Below are 18,282 nucleotides of genomic sequence, written 5' to 3'. Positions count from 1 at the left end.
TCATATGGACATAGAAAAGCAGGGGGGAAACGTCTTGGTAGCTTTGTTGGAAATATCCCTGCTATGTAAGGATAGCCTTGCCTGATCAAACCTGTTCTGCCCCCTCTTGTCTGTCTCCAGCTAAGGCAGGGAACCTTTATTAGCTCAAGGGCCACATTCCCTTCTATCCAGGGGCCACATGGAGGCGGGGTCAGAAGCAAAAGTAGGTGGAGGAACAAATGTTTCCCTTTGTGCAGGAGCCTAGCTTCTAGGTGCGCTCGGGCAGCCCTCTCTACCCTCTGTCCAGGCAAGCAAGAAGCATTGCTAGTATTCAGCAACACACTCCAGGCTGGCAAAAGCGCCCAAGAAGAGTGCGCAGAGGAGCTGGCGGGACGTGTGGCCAGGAGAGAGTCCCGAGAGTCAGGCAGAAAGGCCTGAAGGGCCACAATTGGCCCTGACCCTGAGGCCTGAGCTTCCCCATCCCTGAACTAAGGAGGTTCCTGGGAGGTTCAGCATTATAGGGTGTTCCAGCGATGGCTATCCTCTAGGTTCTCCCTAGCATCTAGTAATCAGATATACTGCCTCTGAACATGTAGGCTCCATTCTTACACCAAACACACACTTGAGTACAGAACCTGATATGGGAAGTGTGACAACTACGTTTATATCCTTCCGCATCCGCACCCCACGGCCCTGAACACACGTGTGTCCCTGAGCCTGTGGCCAGGAGAAGGAGCTGGGCAGAGGCATAGGGATACAGGCACTTGGGAGACGGGGTGGGGTGGGGGTGCTGGCGGGTGTGGGGCTCTGGCGTGGGTGTCTCAGACATTTCATGGCTGTGGTCCTGCTTCGGCCCGGCTCAAGCCGCTTCCACCCGCAGCCGGCAGTTCCCAGCCAGACTCGGGCCCCTTCCGCAGGCCAAGGGGGGCGCTCCCGGGCACCACGGTGGCATTGGAGCTGCTGCTGTCGAGGCTGCTGCTGCTGCTGTAGCAGAGGGCTCCTTCGCCCAGCCGCCGCTTCCAGGCTGCTCGCCCGGAGACCGGCGGCCACTCCTGCTCCAGCTCCTCGTCCGTGTCCGAATCCGGCGCGGTGTGCCGGCGGATCCTCGACATGGCTTCCTTCAGATCCCGGACGTAGGATCTGCTTGGCGAGGGCAGCGCGGGCTTTGCTGCGGCTTCTTTTCCGCCTCGGGGCGGGCAGCCGCCTTCCTGGCCAGGAGCGGCTGCCCCTCTCTGGCTGGGGCAGGCCAGCCCGGCTAGCTCCGTAGGCCCAGCCTGGGACCCGTCGGGGGCTGCTAAGGGCTTCGCGGGGCTGGCCGGGGCCGAAGGAGGCCCCGCAGGCTGCCCCACTGCAGCCGCATCCCCGAAAGGAGCCGCGTCGCTCGCGCAGCTCCCCGCCGCCCCGCGCGCAGGGCTCCCTGGCCCCGGGGCCTCTCCTCCCGCCCCCGCGAAGCCCAGCTCGCTGACGGAGAGACCCAGGATGCGAGCAGCTCGCTCCTCCATCGACGCCGGGGCCGGGGAGCCGGGCGGTGGGGCGGCGCTGGTCTCTTCGCGGCCCAGGTAGCGGACCCGCTCCGTCCGAGGGGGCGGGATGTAGTGGGCTTGGATCACCACGCACGTGGCGTCGATGACAAACAGACCTCCGCGCCTTCGGGGCGTCGATCTGTGAGCGTGGCTCCCTCCCGGCTCCTTCCACTTGGGGAAGCTGCCCCTTCGCCGCTCGCCCGCTGCTTTGCTCTCACCTCCGACGGCGGCGGCTTCAGGCCAGCCAGCTGCGTGGCTGAAGCCCCAGGCGGCAGGGAGCGTGTGCTGGAGGGGACGGCCAGGGTGGGGTCGGCCAGGCTGGCCCCTCTTCGTTGCCCGGGGCAGGGTGTGGCCCCGGTGCTGGGGGCTCGCCTCCCAGCAGGACCCCAAAGGGTAGCGGGACCCTGCTGGCTCCGGCCGCGCCCCGCAGCCTCCTCCCCACGTCGTGGCTCCGGAGAGGTAGCTCCAGCTGCCAGGCAGCTTCGACGGGCTTCGCCCTGCCTTCCGGCCCGTCGGACCGGACTCGCAGGCTCTCCTGGTTCCCTCTCGGCCTTTCTTGGGGGCTTCCGCCTGGCTGGGCTTCGCCGTCGAGGCTTCCTTGCTGGCGCGCTGCTTGGGCTGCACGGTGCGGTGGGGCCCCTCGTAGGATGGCGGAGCAATATAGGGCGGCGGGCGAGGCCAGTTCTCCTTCCGGGGGCCCGGCCCGGCCCGGAGACGCAGCAGCATGTGGGCCTCGTAGCTTGGAGGGGCCCGGGCAGGGAGCTCGCCTTTGCCCCTGGGGGCTCCTCGGCTCCATCTGCAGCCGTCGGCGGGGCCCTTTGCAGCCTGGCTGCTCACGTCTCTCCTGCACATCGGGGGCAGCCCGTCGTAAGGCGGGTTGGGCTGCCTTGGCGCCTTGGGGGGAGATGCCGCCTTGCTGGGATCCTTCCCCGAGAACCAGCGGCCCTCCGGCCTCCGCGGGCCCCAGCGAGGCGGGAAGGGTTGAGCATCGTGCCAGTTGGTTGAATCCTGCAGGACGCGGGCGCCGGGGCCACGGCGAGCGGGAGAGAAATCAGAGACGAGCTGCTTCTCCAAGAGCCTGCAAGGACACACAGAGAGAGAGACACGTCGGAAGGGAGTCCACCAGGAAGCCCAAAGGACGCAGAAGGAAAACACCATGGCTTGAGACCTCAGCTTCAGCCCCCCTTTGAAAGGCTTTATTGCTGCTTTATACGAAAGCCCACCGACTTCAGTATTGCCTGCAATGACCAGCAGTGGCTCTCCAGAGTTTCTGGCACTGCACTACCACCGAGCTATGACCCTTTCACATCACTGGTGCATTTAATTTATCTCGGACTCTGAGGATGCAGGAAGCGGCTTTCTACCAGTCAGACCATTGCGTCCATCTAGCGTATTACCATCTACTGAGAGGCAGTGGTTCCATCTGGCACTGGCAGGAACTGAACCTGCCTGCAGAGCACTGAACAAGTTCTCTGTCCTGTCCCTTTCCCTCTCACACGAACCTCTTTGCAACACCTCATTCCAGTCAAAACTTTATTTTGGTTCCTTCAGCATTTCCTGTACATTGCAGCCATGAAACCTTAATAGCTAAATGATCCAGGCATTCTTGAAGACATCCAGAGTCATTGACACTCCACCTTGCCTTTGTTCAAAGTGCACTGGAATTACCTGAACAGCACTCAAGTGACATGAAGTGGGTTGAAGTTGCTTCTCTAGTAGCTAACCAGTATTGCTATTGCTGTTATTTCAGGTAAGCTCCTGTTAAAGGCTGGAGCATAAAATGGTAGGTAATATAATTTAGGCTTTTCTAACATTTCCATTCTGACTGACTAGCAGTATTGGTAATTTAAGGTCTGAGAACAGGGCAAGAACCATCCTAGATGCAATGAAGAAAAAACGAGCTCCTGACTCCCATTTTTTCTGCAGGAGAGAACTGGTGAATGTGGAAGGAGTTAAGCAACCCATTATTCCTCCCTTGCAAGTTTATTACACTTGCAAGTTTATGGGTTATTGCCGTAACAATTGTGGGGCTGGCACCCCACGTGCTGAGGTAGCATTTGGCATGGTCTGCAGAGATGAGTTTTGTACTTCAGATCAGGAGCATAAGTGGCCACAAGTGTGTTCTCTGGTGTCACATTTTACAACATTGATCGCTATGAGCACATATTTGGTGCACCAAGGGTGAACTGACTCTCCTAAGCGCTGCTTTGGTGACACCCTACTGAGACAGCAACATAATGAGAATGAATAATAATTATAATTTGATTGTTTATATGAAAGTTAAAAGGTTTGTATGACACTCATCTGACTGGGTGGCTCCCAACAAAATATTTAAAACACAATAAAACATGAAGCATTTATATAGCAGTTTTTAGTCTTCAAAGCAATTCGTACAACACTCATGTAGAGCAGGTTAATATTATTCACTGGTTGAAGGGGTTGGGGCTGAGGATATAATGTCTTGCACTATTGGATGAGCATAATTTGTACCAGTGGCCTCTAGGCAGGTGCAAAACTAGGATTTATTTCACCTGGATTAAAGACCCAGTTTGGCACCCATCCCATGCACATTCGTGTACACACACATACAGGCTGGGGGCCTTTGGGGGCTTCACCCGGGGGGGAAATACCCTGGCTAGCCCCCCCCCCGCCCACCTGTAGCTATGATGCTGCCTCTGGGCTTACACTTTGAGGCACTCAGACATTCCTCAGCACCAGAAGGTATCCTGACTAGCAATATCCTCTTCCTAACCCAGCCTTTGGTTCTCATTAATAATTACCCCTTCCTTGGTCATACAAACTGGTTTATAATTCTTATATTGCCAAGTTGAACCTCAGCATGTAGGTTCAGCTGACAGATAATAACTTGCCCAAGGTGCCTAGCCAAGCAGTGAAATGAACTTTGCATACCCCTTGAACCGATTTCCCAGGACTCCACCTCAGGTGATAATAAGTGTGTATCTGGGCATGTGCAGAGAGAGTGCCTGTCTTCATTGTTTAAGTCTGTGGCCCCACTCCCACCCTCTCAAGCTTTTAAGGGAGTAGCGAATCCAGCCTGACACACAGAACTTCCAAGCATCTTTTAGCCTATTCTCCCCACCTCACAATTTTAGAAATTAAATCCTGGTCCAAGGCAACGTACTAGGAGCATTTCTGCTACAGAGCAGCAAAAGCTATCGAGCCTTTAGTTCAAACCCCAGCTCAGCTATCAGCCTTAGCCTTCCAGTCTATGCTACGGGCATAATACTACACTAATTTACCTTCAGTGAATGTTGTACGAGTAACAAATGCTAAGCCTTTTAAGCAGTTAGAAAAAAAGACTATATAGGGTCCAAATAAATGTTGGTAAACTCCTAGGCCTGCTGCCAACTATGTTTTATTCAGAGTAGACCCACGAAATTTTTTGACCCAAGTTAGCAAAGTCCATTCATTTCAATGGGTCTGCTCTGAGTAACACTAGATGCAACCCCTAGCATGTTCATTGTTTTGGATCATGCTGTCGTCCATTATTTACAACACAAACAAATTATGCCCCTCCCCATGCTAACCACTAGATGCAGCACTGAAGCACCTTAACCCCAACCCCTAAGCCCCCTCTGCTGGCTCATTGCAGCTAAGACAGGAGCTTTCTCCACAAATACCCCCTATTTTTTAACCCCTTAAAAAAACAACCACAAAGAGTCCTGGACTCACGTGTACTGCCCAGCCACACTGTGGTACATCCAGGGGGCACTGTAGCCTTGTCCTGTCCACAGGTCCGCTTCCATGGCATCCCGGCTGGAACAAGAAACTGTGTTAAATTCAACATGAAGCAGGTTTGTTCTCTCGCAGACATGGAGACGTCTGGCATCTCCGGGACTCAGACCCGGGCATTCAAACATCTTCCTGTTTGCTGGGACATCTAGCAGCCGCCAGAGTCCCCAGCAGCACCGGCAAAGGGAGGCTGGGAGTGCAATACACCCCCACAGCACATGGCAGGCAAGTTCCCTGGCAGAGGCAGAGAAGAAGGGCAGCTGTCGGCAGCACAGGGCGAGGGTCACTCAGGAAGTAGGGTTCTCAGGGACAGGTGGTCGCAGGTGAAGCCAGTGGAAAGACAGAGGTATGTGGACGTACACAAATGTGCATATTGCAAAGGCATATCAGGCAAGCAGCTATGTACCAAGGATCTCTCGCATTGCTACACACTGTTTCTGTGCATGAGGGAAAAAGCACACACACACACACACAGAGGACCTCTGCAACTAACAAGCTGCTGCGAGAATAGTTACACGGCAACAGAAACGCAAGACACGACGGCACACAAGGACACCCAGATTGCACACAGACAAACACTGTGCTGTCTCTCACAATGTTCCCCACACAGGATGTGCATGGTATCCGTGCATCGCCTCACGCCCAAGCCACATCTCCCTGCCCTGCCCTCCTTCCCACTGTTCACGTGAAAATGAGTTAAAGAAAACGCCAAGTGTTGAGCTCTTAAATGCTTCCTGCTCCCATTCGGTTATCTCTTAAGCCGAAGGCTAGCAATACATTTTCTTGTCTGATTTTTTTTTTTGCTTTGCTGTTTTATTCATGACTTGATAGTGCCATTTGCTTTACTGATCTAAATTGTTCAGCTGTATCTTTTATTGTTGCTTTTTGGTTTAATTTGCATTGTAAACCTTATGAAGGAGGGTGTAAGATGAGGTAAAGGTAAAGGACCCCTAGATGGCTAAGTCCAATCAAAGGCAACTATGGGGTGTGGCGCTCATCTCACTTTTCAGGCTGAAGGAGCTGGAGTTTGTCCACAGACAGCTTCCTGGGTCATGTGGCCAGCGTGACTAAACCACTTCTGGTGCATGGAACACTGTGATGGAGGCCAGAGCACACAGAAACGCTGTTTACCTTCCCGCCACAGCGGTACCTATTTATCTACTCATGCTGGTATGCTTTCAAACTGCTAGGTCGGCAGGAACTGGGACCGAGCAACAGGAGCTCACTCCATCGTGCAGATTCAAACCGCTGAGCTTCGATTGGCAAACCCAAGAGACTCAGTGGTTTAGAGTACAGCGCTTCCCACGTCCCTTATAAAGGAGGGTGTATAAGTACCTTAAATAAAGAACGAAATTGTGTTAGAATCATGTGGGACGCAGCTTTCATCCATTGCAAGCTTTCTTGTCGCAGCTTAACTACATTTCGTCCCCACTCCCCTGTGACTGCATGGCCAAAGGCCATGGTGATGGCCAGGGATGTGAAAGGGTGTCATTTGCCACACTCTGCTTTCTGACAGGAATTGACTGCCTTGTCTGTGTCACTAGACTCTGTTCCCTTTGACATTCTGTAGAACACCCACTTGAAATAACCTCACATCACTAACCTTGTGCATGTCATTTGGAAAGGCTGCAGCTGGCTGACAGGGAATATCCGTTCTGTGTGCAGGAGGTTTCCAAGCAGGGCTGGGCAGGAGTCCTGTCTGAAACCCTAGAGCATCACTGTCAGTCTGTATAGAAAGTGCTGAGGTAGGTGGACCAGTGGCTTTGACTCTGTAGGAGGTAGCTGCTCAGGTCAGTGGTAGGGCCGGCCCAATGAAGCAGCTCACCTCTGACAGGGCTGACCTGACCACAAAACAGTGTGAAGCAGCTTGCTCAGGCACATAATTCTGAGAGTCATAACTGGGCAGCAAGTTGCTGTCTCTTTTAAGTTTTTATTGTTATTTTGCATCTTTACTGCCAGGGAGGGAGGTGCTTGTAAGGTTTGTCTGCCTCAGGTGCCAAAATAACTTGGTCACCTAGACTTGGGAGGGTGGCACCATTTACTGCTCCAGCAGCGAAATGTCTTGGGCCCGCCCTGACACCAGAGGTGAAATCTTGGGGTTACCATTAAAAGGCAGCAGATGGTGAATGATTTAACTATTGAGTCTCACCATTTGGATCTTCTGCCTTGAGGTACCAAAACATTTTGGGCCGTCTCCGATTTGTGGGTCCCAAACTGCAAAGCGCTTTGCACTATCACACATGCCTTGGGAATCAGGCCTCACAATGTCTAGGAAGGGGAAGGCTGTCCGATTCAACGCAGTCACCTGCAGAGTCCCATACGCCAAGAGGGGGCCGGCCACCAATCTCAGGTTGTTCCTAGTTCTGCTGTGCCGCCTCCTTGCTATTTCTTCCTGCCCCAGGTCCACCCCCACCCCCCATGAGGCAAGGTGAAGCGACTGCCACAGGTGGCAGGATCCACTAGGGTAGCAGATCCCAACAGTAGTCTTTCTTCCTACCTTGTTTCCTCACAAAAGGGGCGCCATTTTGGAATCTGCCTCAGGTGCCAATGAGTTGGGCTGGAGAGCAGTAACCTCTGCATATCTAAGCTATCCTTTCTCTGGGAAATGGTTGGGCCTCAAGGGAGAAGCAAATAAATGGGCAGTAGCAGCAGGGAAGATGAAGGAGACCCACTGGGGGTCCAAGAGGCCTCAAAACTTAGAACTGGCTTCCTGCACGATTAGTAATGGTGCAGCAGGGGAAGTGTTGGCAGATAGGAAGTAGGCCAAGTCACACTGTTCGTCTGCCTATCCCAATATTGTCTATGCTGATGGAGGCTTTCCTGCTTTTCGGATGGGAGTCTCTTCCAGTCCTACCTGGAGGTGGCCAGGATTGGACCAAGGACCTTCCCCAAGCAGATGCCACTGAGCTGTTCTCCATGCATTTCATCTCCCATCACTGCAGCACACCAAGGAGGAAAGGTGCATTGGCCCCAATCCTGTCTGTTAAGGAACTGCAATAGCTGGTGGAATAGGAATGGGGAAACTGTGACCCACCAGATGATGTTGGACTCCAGTTCTGAGCAGCCCCAACCCACATGGCCAATGATCAGGCATGATGGGAGCTGGAGTCCAGCAGCAATGAAGGGGGGACAGGTTCCCCATTCCTGAGGGAGACTGGGGGCACAGCACACATCAGTGGCGGGACACATGACTTAACACACACCACATTCCTTGCTGGCTCAGCCCCTGAGAAAGAGGACCTCCCTTCTGCTGTGGTAACTGCAGCTGTGCTTGGGACTCCCATCAGTCCCAGCCAGCATGCCCAGTGGTCAGGTGTGGTGGCAGGGCAACTGCATTCCAGCCGCCAGGCTCCCCATCCCAGCTGTAGAAACTGGCAGCACCAGGTTTGGTGGTGGTGGTGGTGGTACCAGTGGAGCTTCATAGGCTGGAGAGGGGCTGGGAGTTGACCCAGAACTACAAGGTGCCCTCCTTGGCTGCACCCATAGCTCAGAGATGCTATTTGCTTAAGTGGTCCTTGGTCCTCTTTCCGCGCTGCAGAGGGAGGCACCTTTCTCTCTTCTTCACCCCCCCCCCCACTTCAGTGCGTTATAGCTTACTCTCTGGAAAATGTATTCACCCCTCACCCCAACTAAATGCAGCCTCTCCTCCCCCCGCCAAATTTCCCAGTAAATGAGAGAGTTAAGTACAAACTCCCACGCCAGCTCCAAGTGAAACCTAGCAACTGAGCGCCAGCATGGCAACTGCATTGGCAACGGATGGCAAGAATGGGGGTGGTTAGCAGAGCTGCCAGTGACACAACCCCATTTATTATCGGGGGTGGGGGAACGGGGAGAGAGAGAAGAGACCTTGCATCCTTTTGTCCCCCCTGCCCTGGAAGCAGCCATAATCTAGGTCCCGAAGGGCCAGGGACGGACTCAAGGGAAAAGGGATCGGGGTTATTGATAACCAATCTAATAGTAGGGAGGGCTTGGAAGCTTTTTTTTAGTTCAACGGCCACATTCCAATCTAAGCAGCCTTCCAGGTGCCACGGCCAGTGGAGGGGAGGAGCCAGAGGCTAAAGTGAGCAGAATAATAAATGCGAAGTTTTACCTTTTTACGGAAGGCTGCTTCCTTTCTACACATGCTCCCACACCTCTCTCTGTCCTCCATGCAGGCAAGACAGAAGCACCGTCGGAATCCAATGAGATATTCCAGCCAGGCAAAAACACTCAGGGTGGGGGCAAAGCAAAGCACATTTGGGAGGGTGCTTGGTCTGGGGATGCGGCTGGTACTGTGGATTAAACCACAGAGCCTAGGACTTGCCAATCAGAAGGTTGGTGGTTCGAATCCCCGCGACGGGGTGAGCTCCTGTTGTTCGGTCCCTGCTCCTGCCAACCTAGCAGTTCGAAAGCACGTCAAAGTGCAAGTAGATAAATAGGTACAGCTCCGGCGGGAAGGTAAACGGCATTTCCGTGCGCTGCTCTGGTTCACCAGAAGCGGCTTAGTCATGCTGGCCACATGACCCGGAAGCTGAACGCCGGCTCCCTCGGCCAGTAAAGCGAGATTAGCGCCGCAACCCCAGAGTTGGTCATGACTGGACCTAATGGTCAGGGGTCCCTTTACTTTTACCTTTATGGTCTGGGGAGACTCTTGAGAGCCAGATAAAGAAACCTGGAGGGCCACATTGGGTCCATGGCTCCTCATCCCTGATCTATATCATTTCCCTGTGCAGAGCACTTAATAAATCTAACTGAATTCATGCCCACAATAATGCTGTGAGATAAGTGACTATTATTCCCATCTGGCTGATGGGGAGCTGTCTCGACAAGGACAGCACATTCAATACATATTTCCTGTCTCAAAGAATTATGGGCATTGTGGTTTGTTAAGGATTGCTGGGAACTGTAACTCTTTGAGGGGTAAACTACAGTGCCCAGAAGTCTTTGAGGATGAAAATGTGCTTTGAATGTACTGTTATAGTATGTACACATTAATTTTCCTTTCTTTTCTTTCTAATTGGCCCTGCTCCTGGGCCTTAAGAGACGTCTTTTTGATGTGATTATAGAGACTGTAATGTTTATTTTTAACGCTATTATTATGAGCCACTTGGAGCTCAACATTCTTGTTTGAGAAATGGACTACAAATATTAAATTCAAAAAATGCTCACACAATAAAATTTAGCCAGAAGCTTTCCCTGGCTTGGAGAGAGTTCACCTGTTATGTTTCTGTGGGTTGGGCTGTTGTTGAAGGCACAGGAATGAGGCCAGTATGAAAAAGGAGTGCGTCAAAGGACAGGGATAGCTGAGCTGGTAATCTCAGGGTTGTGGGTTCAAGACACATGTTTGGCTAAAGATTCTTGCATTGCAGAGCGTTGGACTAGAACAGGGGTAGACAACCTAAGGCCCAGGGGCCGGATGCGGCCCAATCACCTTCTCAATCCGACCTGCGGATGGTCCAGGAATCAGCGTCTTTTTACATGAGTAGTATGTGTCCTTTTATTTAAAATGCATCTCTGGGTTATTTATGGGGCATAGGAATTCGTTCATATATATTTTTTAAAATATCGTCCGGCCCACCACAAGGTCTGAGGGACAGTGGACTGGCCCCCCTGCTGAAAAAGGTTGCTGACCCCTGGACTAGAAGATCCTTGCGGTCCCTTCCAACTCTGTGATTCTGTGATTCATGTGAGATGAACTTCCAGAATCAGTTAACCAAACCCTGAGCCCCAAGGCCACACAGGAAAAGCTTAGCCTACCGTGTCTCAGGTATTCATGTTGAATACAGCTCCATCTGATACCAAAAGAGACTTCAGTGTGCAAACGGTGGATGTACGTCACCGGCTTACGTCTCTGCCAAGCCTTTGTGCCCATGCAAATGGGCCCCTCAGTTCAAATATATGGTCGGTGCCCATCTTATTCCCATATCCAGAGTGTTCTTCTGCACTAGGCTTGTATATGTTCCAAAGGTTAACAGAGGAAACTAGTTACCCTAGTTTTTGCATGGATGGGGGCAGTGGGGGGGGAGAGAGAAGAGCATAACAGTTTGCTAATATGGAAACGAGGAAACCAAGTGAATGAGCTGCTACAGCTGGGTGCATGAGGTCCTGCGTCCAAGAATTGTTAAACTCCAAACTATATCATTTCCCTACTTTGTCACAACTGTATTTTCACACAAATGCACGTGCTTACATTGTCATATAATAGCACCCCCCCCCAAACCCTAATCTTCACACATGAGAGCTAGTTCTGAAACAGACACAAGGTAGTGCCAGCCATTTGGTACAAATTTTGTATTCACCAACAACCTGACTGCATTGATAATCTGTTACAGTGGGGAAAAGAGAGAATGTCTAGATCTGGATTACTCTATCCTAGGGTTGCCATATTTCAAAAAGTAAATACCAGGGCACCCCAAAAATTGTTCGCCTTTTTTCTTTTCCTTTTTCCAAAAACACAAAAATAACCCCCTCAATATTTCAGTTGACTTGCCTAAGATCCAGGACAAAGCACTGCCTTTCGGAAATTCCCCCCAGACGTCAATTCCACCCTTAAAATCCTGGTAATGTCCAGAAAAAATGCAGATGTATGGCAGCCCTACTCTATCCACCACCACCCCACCTCCCCCAAACCCAGGTCCAATGGTCTGTGCCAAGAGCAAACCATGGGTGGAGGGGATAATTGCTAGAAATCCAAATCCAGGAAGCACAGACACCCTCCTCCCAGCGGCACGCTTTTCCACGCACGGACCGTATCCAGGAAGGTGAACTGGTGTGACAACCAGTTTCTGCAGTCAGGTCACTCTTGCAGGATCAAAGCAATCATGTACTGTACCTATTGAACAGCAACATGAGTTTGCGTCTGTGAGGGTGAAGGGCAGCTTTCTCGTGCACAATATCCTGATCTTTTACATTCTCTTCAGCCAGCCCTGAATCTGCTTCTAGATCCACTCCTTTCGTCCATGGTCACCGAATTCCCAGCTCCCTTGTGTTATCCGAGACAGAGCAATACCAGCAAGCCCAAGATTTCAGGACCCAACCTGCTCCATGTCATCCCAGTTCTGAGCTCTGTCGGCTTTGAAAGCCAAAGGCACTCCAACCAGTGGGTGCAGCCTTAGCCACCCTCTGCTTGTCCGACTCCCACCCTACGGGGAATGTGCTGTGTCAACAGTGGAGGGGGGAGTGAGTGGAGGGGGCGCCAGGACTCAAAAGTAGCTGGGTAAGCTCAGGATAGAATTGAAGGAAAACCAGCGCCAATCTATGGTGCAGGGCTGCTCTCATGTCATTTGCTCTGTGGTAGCAAAAATGATTTTAGGTGAGTCCCTTTCACTCTGCGCTATTTATACCTGGCCCATCAAAGTAGGATTGTGGGTCAACAGCAGCCCACAACACTAACTCTGCAGAACCTTCTAAAGCCATGAGAAGCCAGGCCCACGGCCATCGACTCCACCCGATGGACTGCTCAACTGCTCCTCACCCCATTTAGTGTACACAGTCCATTATTGGTCCCCACAGGTCGCTTAGGCGCAGCACCTCCTTGCCCAATGTGAAACAAGTGTAAATGGTGCCTTGCATAAGGATCTAGACTAGGCATGGCCATACCATACTTGGCCCTCCAGATGTTTTGGGACTACAATTCCCATCATCCCTGACCACTGGTCCTGTTAGCTAGAGAGGATGGGAGTTGTAGTCCCAAAACATCTGGAAGGCCAAGTTTGGCCATGCCTGATCTAGACCAACTGCTCCTAGCTCTGTTGGGGTGTTCAGGCCTTAAGATCTTTCCATAGCCCTTGAGTGGAGGGTTGCCTGGGCACACAAACTAGTTGGGGGGGGGAAGTGGGGGAAGAGAAGCCCCTCAGGGGAGGAAAAGAGATTCCTGTCTCCAGTTCTCAGTGTGTGCAGAGCTGAGAATCCAGGCTCCCTGTGACAATTGGCCTCACAGCACATCCCCACAGCAACCTTTGCAGCCCATTCCCCACAGCCAGAAGGTAAACATTGTCACCCACTGTGTGTCCCCCCAGACTCTTTCAGTACTTGGGGGAGCCATCTGGGAGCTTCAACCACATTCACCACAAGCTTCCTCACACTGTCCGATTCCACCTTTCCTCACTGGCCCTTCCGCTTGGCCTGGGGAGCACCTACCTTGCCCCCAACTGTTGTTCCCTTTGCTAGGCTGTGCCATCGCCACCCACGGCTCCGGCTGGGTGCCTGGGAGGATTTCCGCCTTTTTAAAAGCCACGGGCAGAACAAACAGGGATTTGGTGTCTGGGCGGTGATGCTGGCTCAGCACATTCCTGGTCCTAAGGGCCCCGGGGGCAGTGGAGGAGGGAGGGAGAGAGGAGGAATGACTGGTGGCAGACAGGCAGCTATGCTGGCCTTGTAACTAGATACAGGGCAGGGTGGGAACAAGAGTGGCCACCTTTGCAAGAGAGGGTGGAGCCACTTCAGATTGGAAGATCCTTGGACCCCACCAAGGCTTCCAACTGTTACTCCTCAAGAGTTGCAAGGGGGAGGTTGTCACTCCAGCCCCACAGAGGAAGCAAATCCTATGCATGAGCAGCCTTACTTGGCTGCTGAATACTTCCTCTTCAATGCCATGCTTTCAAACTCATTATACATGACTTAGCCATTTTTCACCTTCTCACCCCTTGCCTTTTCCTGTAAGACCTATTGCAGTCGTTAAGAGTCGTCAACAGGCTCATCTCAGCTATCTGCCAATCTCCCATTCCCACCACCCTTCTGAGTAATACCCCTCCCCACCTTCTCTCTATATAGAAGGATCTGGCAACTTCTGTTTCAGTGTATCTGAAGAAGTGTGCATGCACACGAAAGCTCATACTAAGAACTAACTTAGCTGGTCTTTAAGGTGCTGCTGGAAGGAATTTTTTTATTTCAAACACAAGGCATGTAAGAGAGGTGTGTGACACACGCTTGTATTGCGGGAGGGCCCAGAAGCTTCGCAAGTGAGCTGAACACCAGTGATGTGGTGGGAAATTCTTCATGACAACCACCCACCCCCCCAAAAAACCCCACCATACAACAAAAGTGAACTTGGCCAGTGCAAACATTCTCGCTTCAATATATTAAGCCAGTTTCCCAAGGACTCTCTGTACAATTTGGAGTGAATTCGGAGTAAAAAGCTACCAAGCCTCTGGTGCTTTTCTTGGAAAAAGAGTGGAAGAAGCATAAATGGAAGGGACGGTCCATCTCTTTCTGTGTGAGACAAGGATTGAGAGCTATCTTTGAGAGAGGATTCTGCATTTTATTTTTCTGCTTTTATTTAGATTAGTTTATTTTTAATTCTATTATGAAATAACCTTAATAAAATTTTACAGGAATACTAAGTCATTTTCCTCCCACCCTTCACCCCCAAATATGCAACCCGATGGACTCAAAAGCTTGCTCAGTATTTTGTGACATTTTGGTGGGTTATAATCAAAACACTTTTGCAAAACCAAAGCAGGCAATTTAACCCTTACTGCTTCCTTTTCACTTAGCTGGTGGGTTTCTGAGAAAAAGGATTGCCAAATAACACCTCTGAAGATGACATCATTTAGTCCTTGCACTACGGCTGAACTCCTGGGGAGGGGGCAGGTGGTTCTTCCTGTCTAGTGGAAGCCAATGTAACGGCTTGCTTGCAGGAGATGGTGGGGAGACTCTCATACAAGTATCAGGTCTGTGAGGAAGGAGGAGCCCGCAGCCCAGATCTGCCACAGGATGCTGCTGCTGACATTTTGCTCCCCCCAATTATACCATGTGTACTTGTCCAATTTGTTCTTTGTATTCATTGTTATATTGCTGTGTGGGTGCACCACGAAGGCAGGCTGCCACCCCGTGCAGTGCCTGGTTGCCTGGGAAACCAGCCGGAGGCTGATGTGGACAAGCCCAATGTGGTGAACTGGATGTGCTACCGCCAGACAGAGGACATCTTCACCATGTTCCTGCCTATTGGGGTTGACGGTTGGACTGACAATAGCAGGGATGTCACCGGCTGAAAACACTTCAAAGCCTGTTATAGACTCCCTCAGGTGTTGGACACGGGTTACCAGCTCTGGAAAGCTACGACGACCACTTCCCCTACGAGGACCCCATCAACTACAATGCACTTTGCATAGCAATATACATTTTAGAGAAGCAAATTAATAAAATGTCCTGGGCATGGCAAAAAGAGGCTGGGATGGGGGAAGAGAGAATATAGGTCAGGCTGCTGGATCTCAAAACTATCCACAAACGCTCTTCCATCCCAGCAGCCAGCATGGTCAACGATGGGCACTGTAGACCTTCCTCATTGGACATAGCCTGGGGAACCTCTGCATCTTCTACTTCCCCTCCAGCCAGCAGTCCCAGGCTTGGAAAAGCCAAAATGTCTAGGGATTCATCTCCCTGGGGGCTCCTGGGGGGGGGGAGCAGTGAAGCCCACGAGGGTCCTGGTCTCAGGTGAGTTGCTTGCCAGCAAGTGAGCATACCCTCCAACATTTCTCCAATGAACATAGGGACATTCTAAGGAAAAGTGGGACATTCTGGAATCAAATAAAAATCCAGGATGGCTTCTCTAAATCAGGGAAGTCCCTGGAAATTAGGGATACTTGGAAGGTCTGGGTGAGGTGGGCCAGAATATCAGGCCTCTCCAGACCCCAAAACGGCTGCTATGCACCTCTTAAATGCACTTTTAAGAAGCAAGAGTTCTCAGGCCTCTAGCATAGAATTACGTTCTTTTATTGCCTTCTACTAAACTAATCTAGACATGATCCTGGCCACAGGTGTGTGAGGACGAGGAGTGTGGGAAATGCATCTTCCCTTCTTTTTGTTATTGTTGCTAAAAATAGAGATGCCTCTCTTGGATTGTGCTGGGATTTCTCATAAAACTCAGATTTGCTTTAAAGATGTAGAATGTGTACAGCCTTAGTTTTTCCTGCTGTTCTCAGGGTGTGTGGTGTTCAATAAGCTTTGTTTATTGTGTGGTATGAAACATAAACTATGTACACACAATACCTTTAATGCCCATTTTAAGCACCTTCTTTCCCTCAAAGAATCCTGGGCATTGTAGTTAATCCTAACAGAGTTACAATTCCCAGCAACTTTAACAAACTATAGTGTCCAGAATTCTTTGAGGAAGGAAACATGATTTGAATGTGTATAGTGTGTACGCTCTCTCTCTCTCTCTCTCTCTCTCTCTCTCTCTCACACACACACACACACAGAGCCATCTTTTATGCTACCTCACCATTGCCCATCTCATCAGCAGCCCCCCTCCCTGTGCCATCATGCCTCCCCCCAGCTCACAGGCACCACCAGCGCCATAGCAGCTGCCTCCTGCTCCTCAACCCTGGTGGCAGGGGCGGCAGGGTCATGGATGGTGGGGGGGTCAACCCAGGACCACCCCTAACTCAGTGGCAAGTAGAGCAGCACATCAGTCGTGGCAGATGCCCAGTCAGTGGTGGCATATACCACCCCCAGGCAGACTGTGCCCTAAGTAACCAGCTAAAAAAGCCAATGCAATTCTGGGCTGCATCAATAGGAGTATAGCATCTAGATCAAGGGAAGTAATAGTGCCACTGTATTCTGCTCTGGTCAGACCTCACCTGGAGTACTGTGTCCAGTTCTGGGCACCACAGATCAAGAAGGACACTGACAAACTGGAACGTGTCCAGAGGAGGGCAACCAAAATGGTCAAAGGCCTGGAAACAATGCCTTATGAGGAACGGCTAAGGGAGCTGGGCATGTTTAGCCTGGAGAAGAGGAGGTTAAGGGGTGATATGATAGCCATGTTCAAATATATAAAAGGATGTCACCTAGAGGAGGGAGAAAGGTTGTTTTCTGCTGCTCCAGAGAAGCGGACACGGAGCAATGGATCCAAACTACAAGAAAGAAGATTCCAGCTAAACATGAGGAAGAACTTCCTGACAGTAAGAGCTGTTCGACAGTGGAATTTGCTGCCAAGGAGTGTGGTGGAGTCTCCTCCTTTGGAGGTCTTTAAGCAGAGGCTTGACAACCATATGTCAGGAGTGCTCTGATGGTGTTTCCTGCTTGGCAGGGGGTTGGACTCGATGGCCCTTGTGGTCTATTCCAACTCTATGATTCTATGTAACCAGTCAGTCCTGGTGCACTTTCTGTCCCTCTCAAGGGTTTCCAAGTGTTGCAGCCTCTCTTTCAAGTCTGTTTGCTCAAGGCCAGGCAAAGTGAGCTTCCTGGGAGATTTGTGTAGCTGGAGATCTATGCCAGTGCTGTAGTAGATATCAAGGTGGTCTGCATTTCAGGGGATCCCCATCATGTCCACCATCAAATTGTGTGAGAAGTGCAGGACCACATCCAGCCCCTGGGTGTTCCCAGACATGCTGTTGTGGCCCGAGGCGCATGTCTTCATCTCCACCCCCTCCCACAATGACACCTACCGGGACCACTAGTGCTTCTTCACCAACGTTGACTTTGAGGATGGCTGGTGCATGTGGAACACCACAAAGGACCTCCTGAAGGGGCTGCCCATCCCAGGGGTCAAGGTGTATTGCATCTATGACACGGGTTACCAGCTCTGGAAACCTACGACGACCACTTCCCCTACGAGGACCCCATCAACTACAATGCACTTTGCATAGCAATATACATTTTAGAGAAGCAAATTAATAAAATGTCCTGGGCATGGCAAAAAGAGGCTGGGATGGGGGAAGAGAGAATATAGGTCAGGCTGCTGGATCTCAAAACTATCCACAAACCCCCCTTGCCTCTGCTGCTTTGTGTGGGAGAAGGAAGGTAGGTTGATATTTTTAGAGTGAGGCAGCTGAAAGGGCCACAAATGGTTATTTATTCTTAACTGCATACAGAGAGGCGCTTGTGGGATTTTCTGTCTCCAGTGCCAAAGTAACCTAACTGACCTTGGGTATTTGGGAAGAGGGTCACCTCAGGTAACATACTGCCTTATTCTAGCCCTGGATGTTTCCCGCTTAACTCAACCCTAGAACTGGAGTCACCGGAATCAGGAAAGAGTTTTCATCCCTTGTGGGAAAATAGTTGTTGTTTGCTCTGTTTGTTCATTTGCTCTTAAGACAACACAAAC

General features: G+C 51.3%; 1 protein-coding gene across 4 annotated transcripts; it reads right to left on the bottom strand.

Moving 5' to 3' along the window:
- Nucleotides 1-526: 526 nt before the first annotated feature.
- Nucleotides 527-12,303, bottom strand: DDN (dendrin). Of its 4 annotated transcripts, none has more exons than XM_083484544.1 (3): nt 12,067-12,303; nt 5,196-5,279; nt 527-2,580 (listed from the first exon to the last, which is right to left on the bottom strand). In XM_083484544.1, the coding sequence occupies exons 1-3, from the start codon at nt 12,081-12,083 to the stop codon at nt 810-812; spliced, it is 1,872 nt and encodes a 623-aa protein (XP_083340670.1). In that variant the 5' UTR covers nt 12,084-12,303; the 3' UTR covers nt 527-809. The 4 variants fall into 4 exon arrangements, with proteins under 4 accessions (XP_083340670.1, XP_083340671.1, XP_083340669.1 ...); XM_083484545.1 differs by lacking the exon at nt 12,067-12,303 and adding an exon at nt 9,346-9,512; XM_083484543.1 differs by lacking the exon at nt 12,067-12,303 and adding an exon at nt 5,850-6,378.
- Nucleotides 12,304-18,282: the final 5,979 nt, after the last annotated feature.

Source organism: Podarcis liolepis, assembly GCF_965112155.1.
Source record: "Podarcis liolepis genome assembly, chromosome: 2".
In the NCBI taxonomy this organism is placed as follows: domain Eukaryota; kingdom Metazoa; phylum Chordata; class Lepidosauria; order Squamata; family Lacertidae; genus Podarcis; species Podarcis liolepis.
This window is presented reverse-complemented; position numbering and strand designations above follow the sequence as displayed.

What these genes read in the sequence shown, in the direction of transcription:
- DDN (XM_083484542.1), bottom strand. Translation starts at nt 5,383, where the DNA reads ATGTTTGAATGCCCGGGTCTGAGTCCCGGAGATGCCAGACGTCTCCAT. An exon ending in AGTGTGGCTGGGCAGTACAC is followed by an intron (nt 2,581 to 5,195) that starts GTGAGTCCAGGA and finishes GTGTCCTTGCAG; the next exon opens with GCTCTTGGAGAAGCAGCTCG.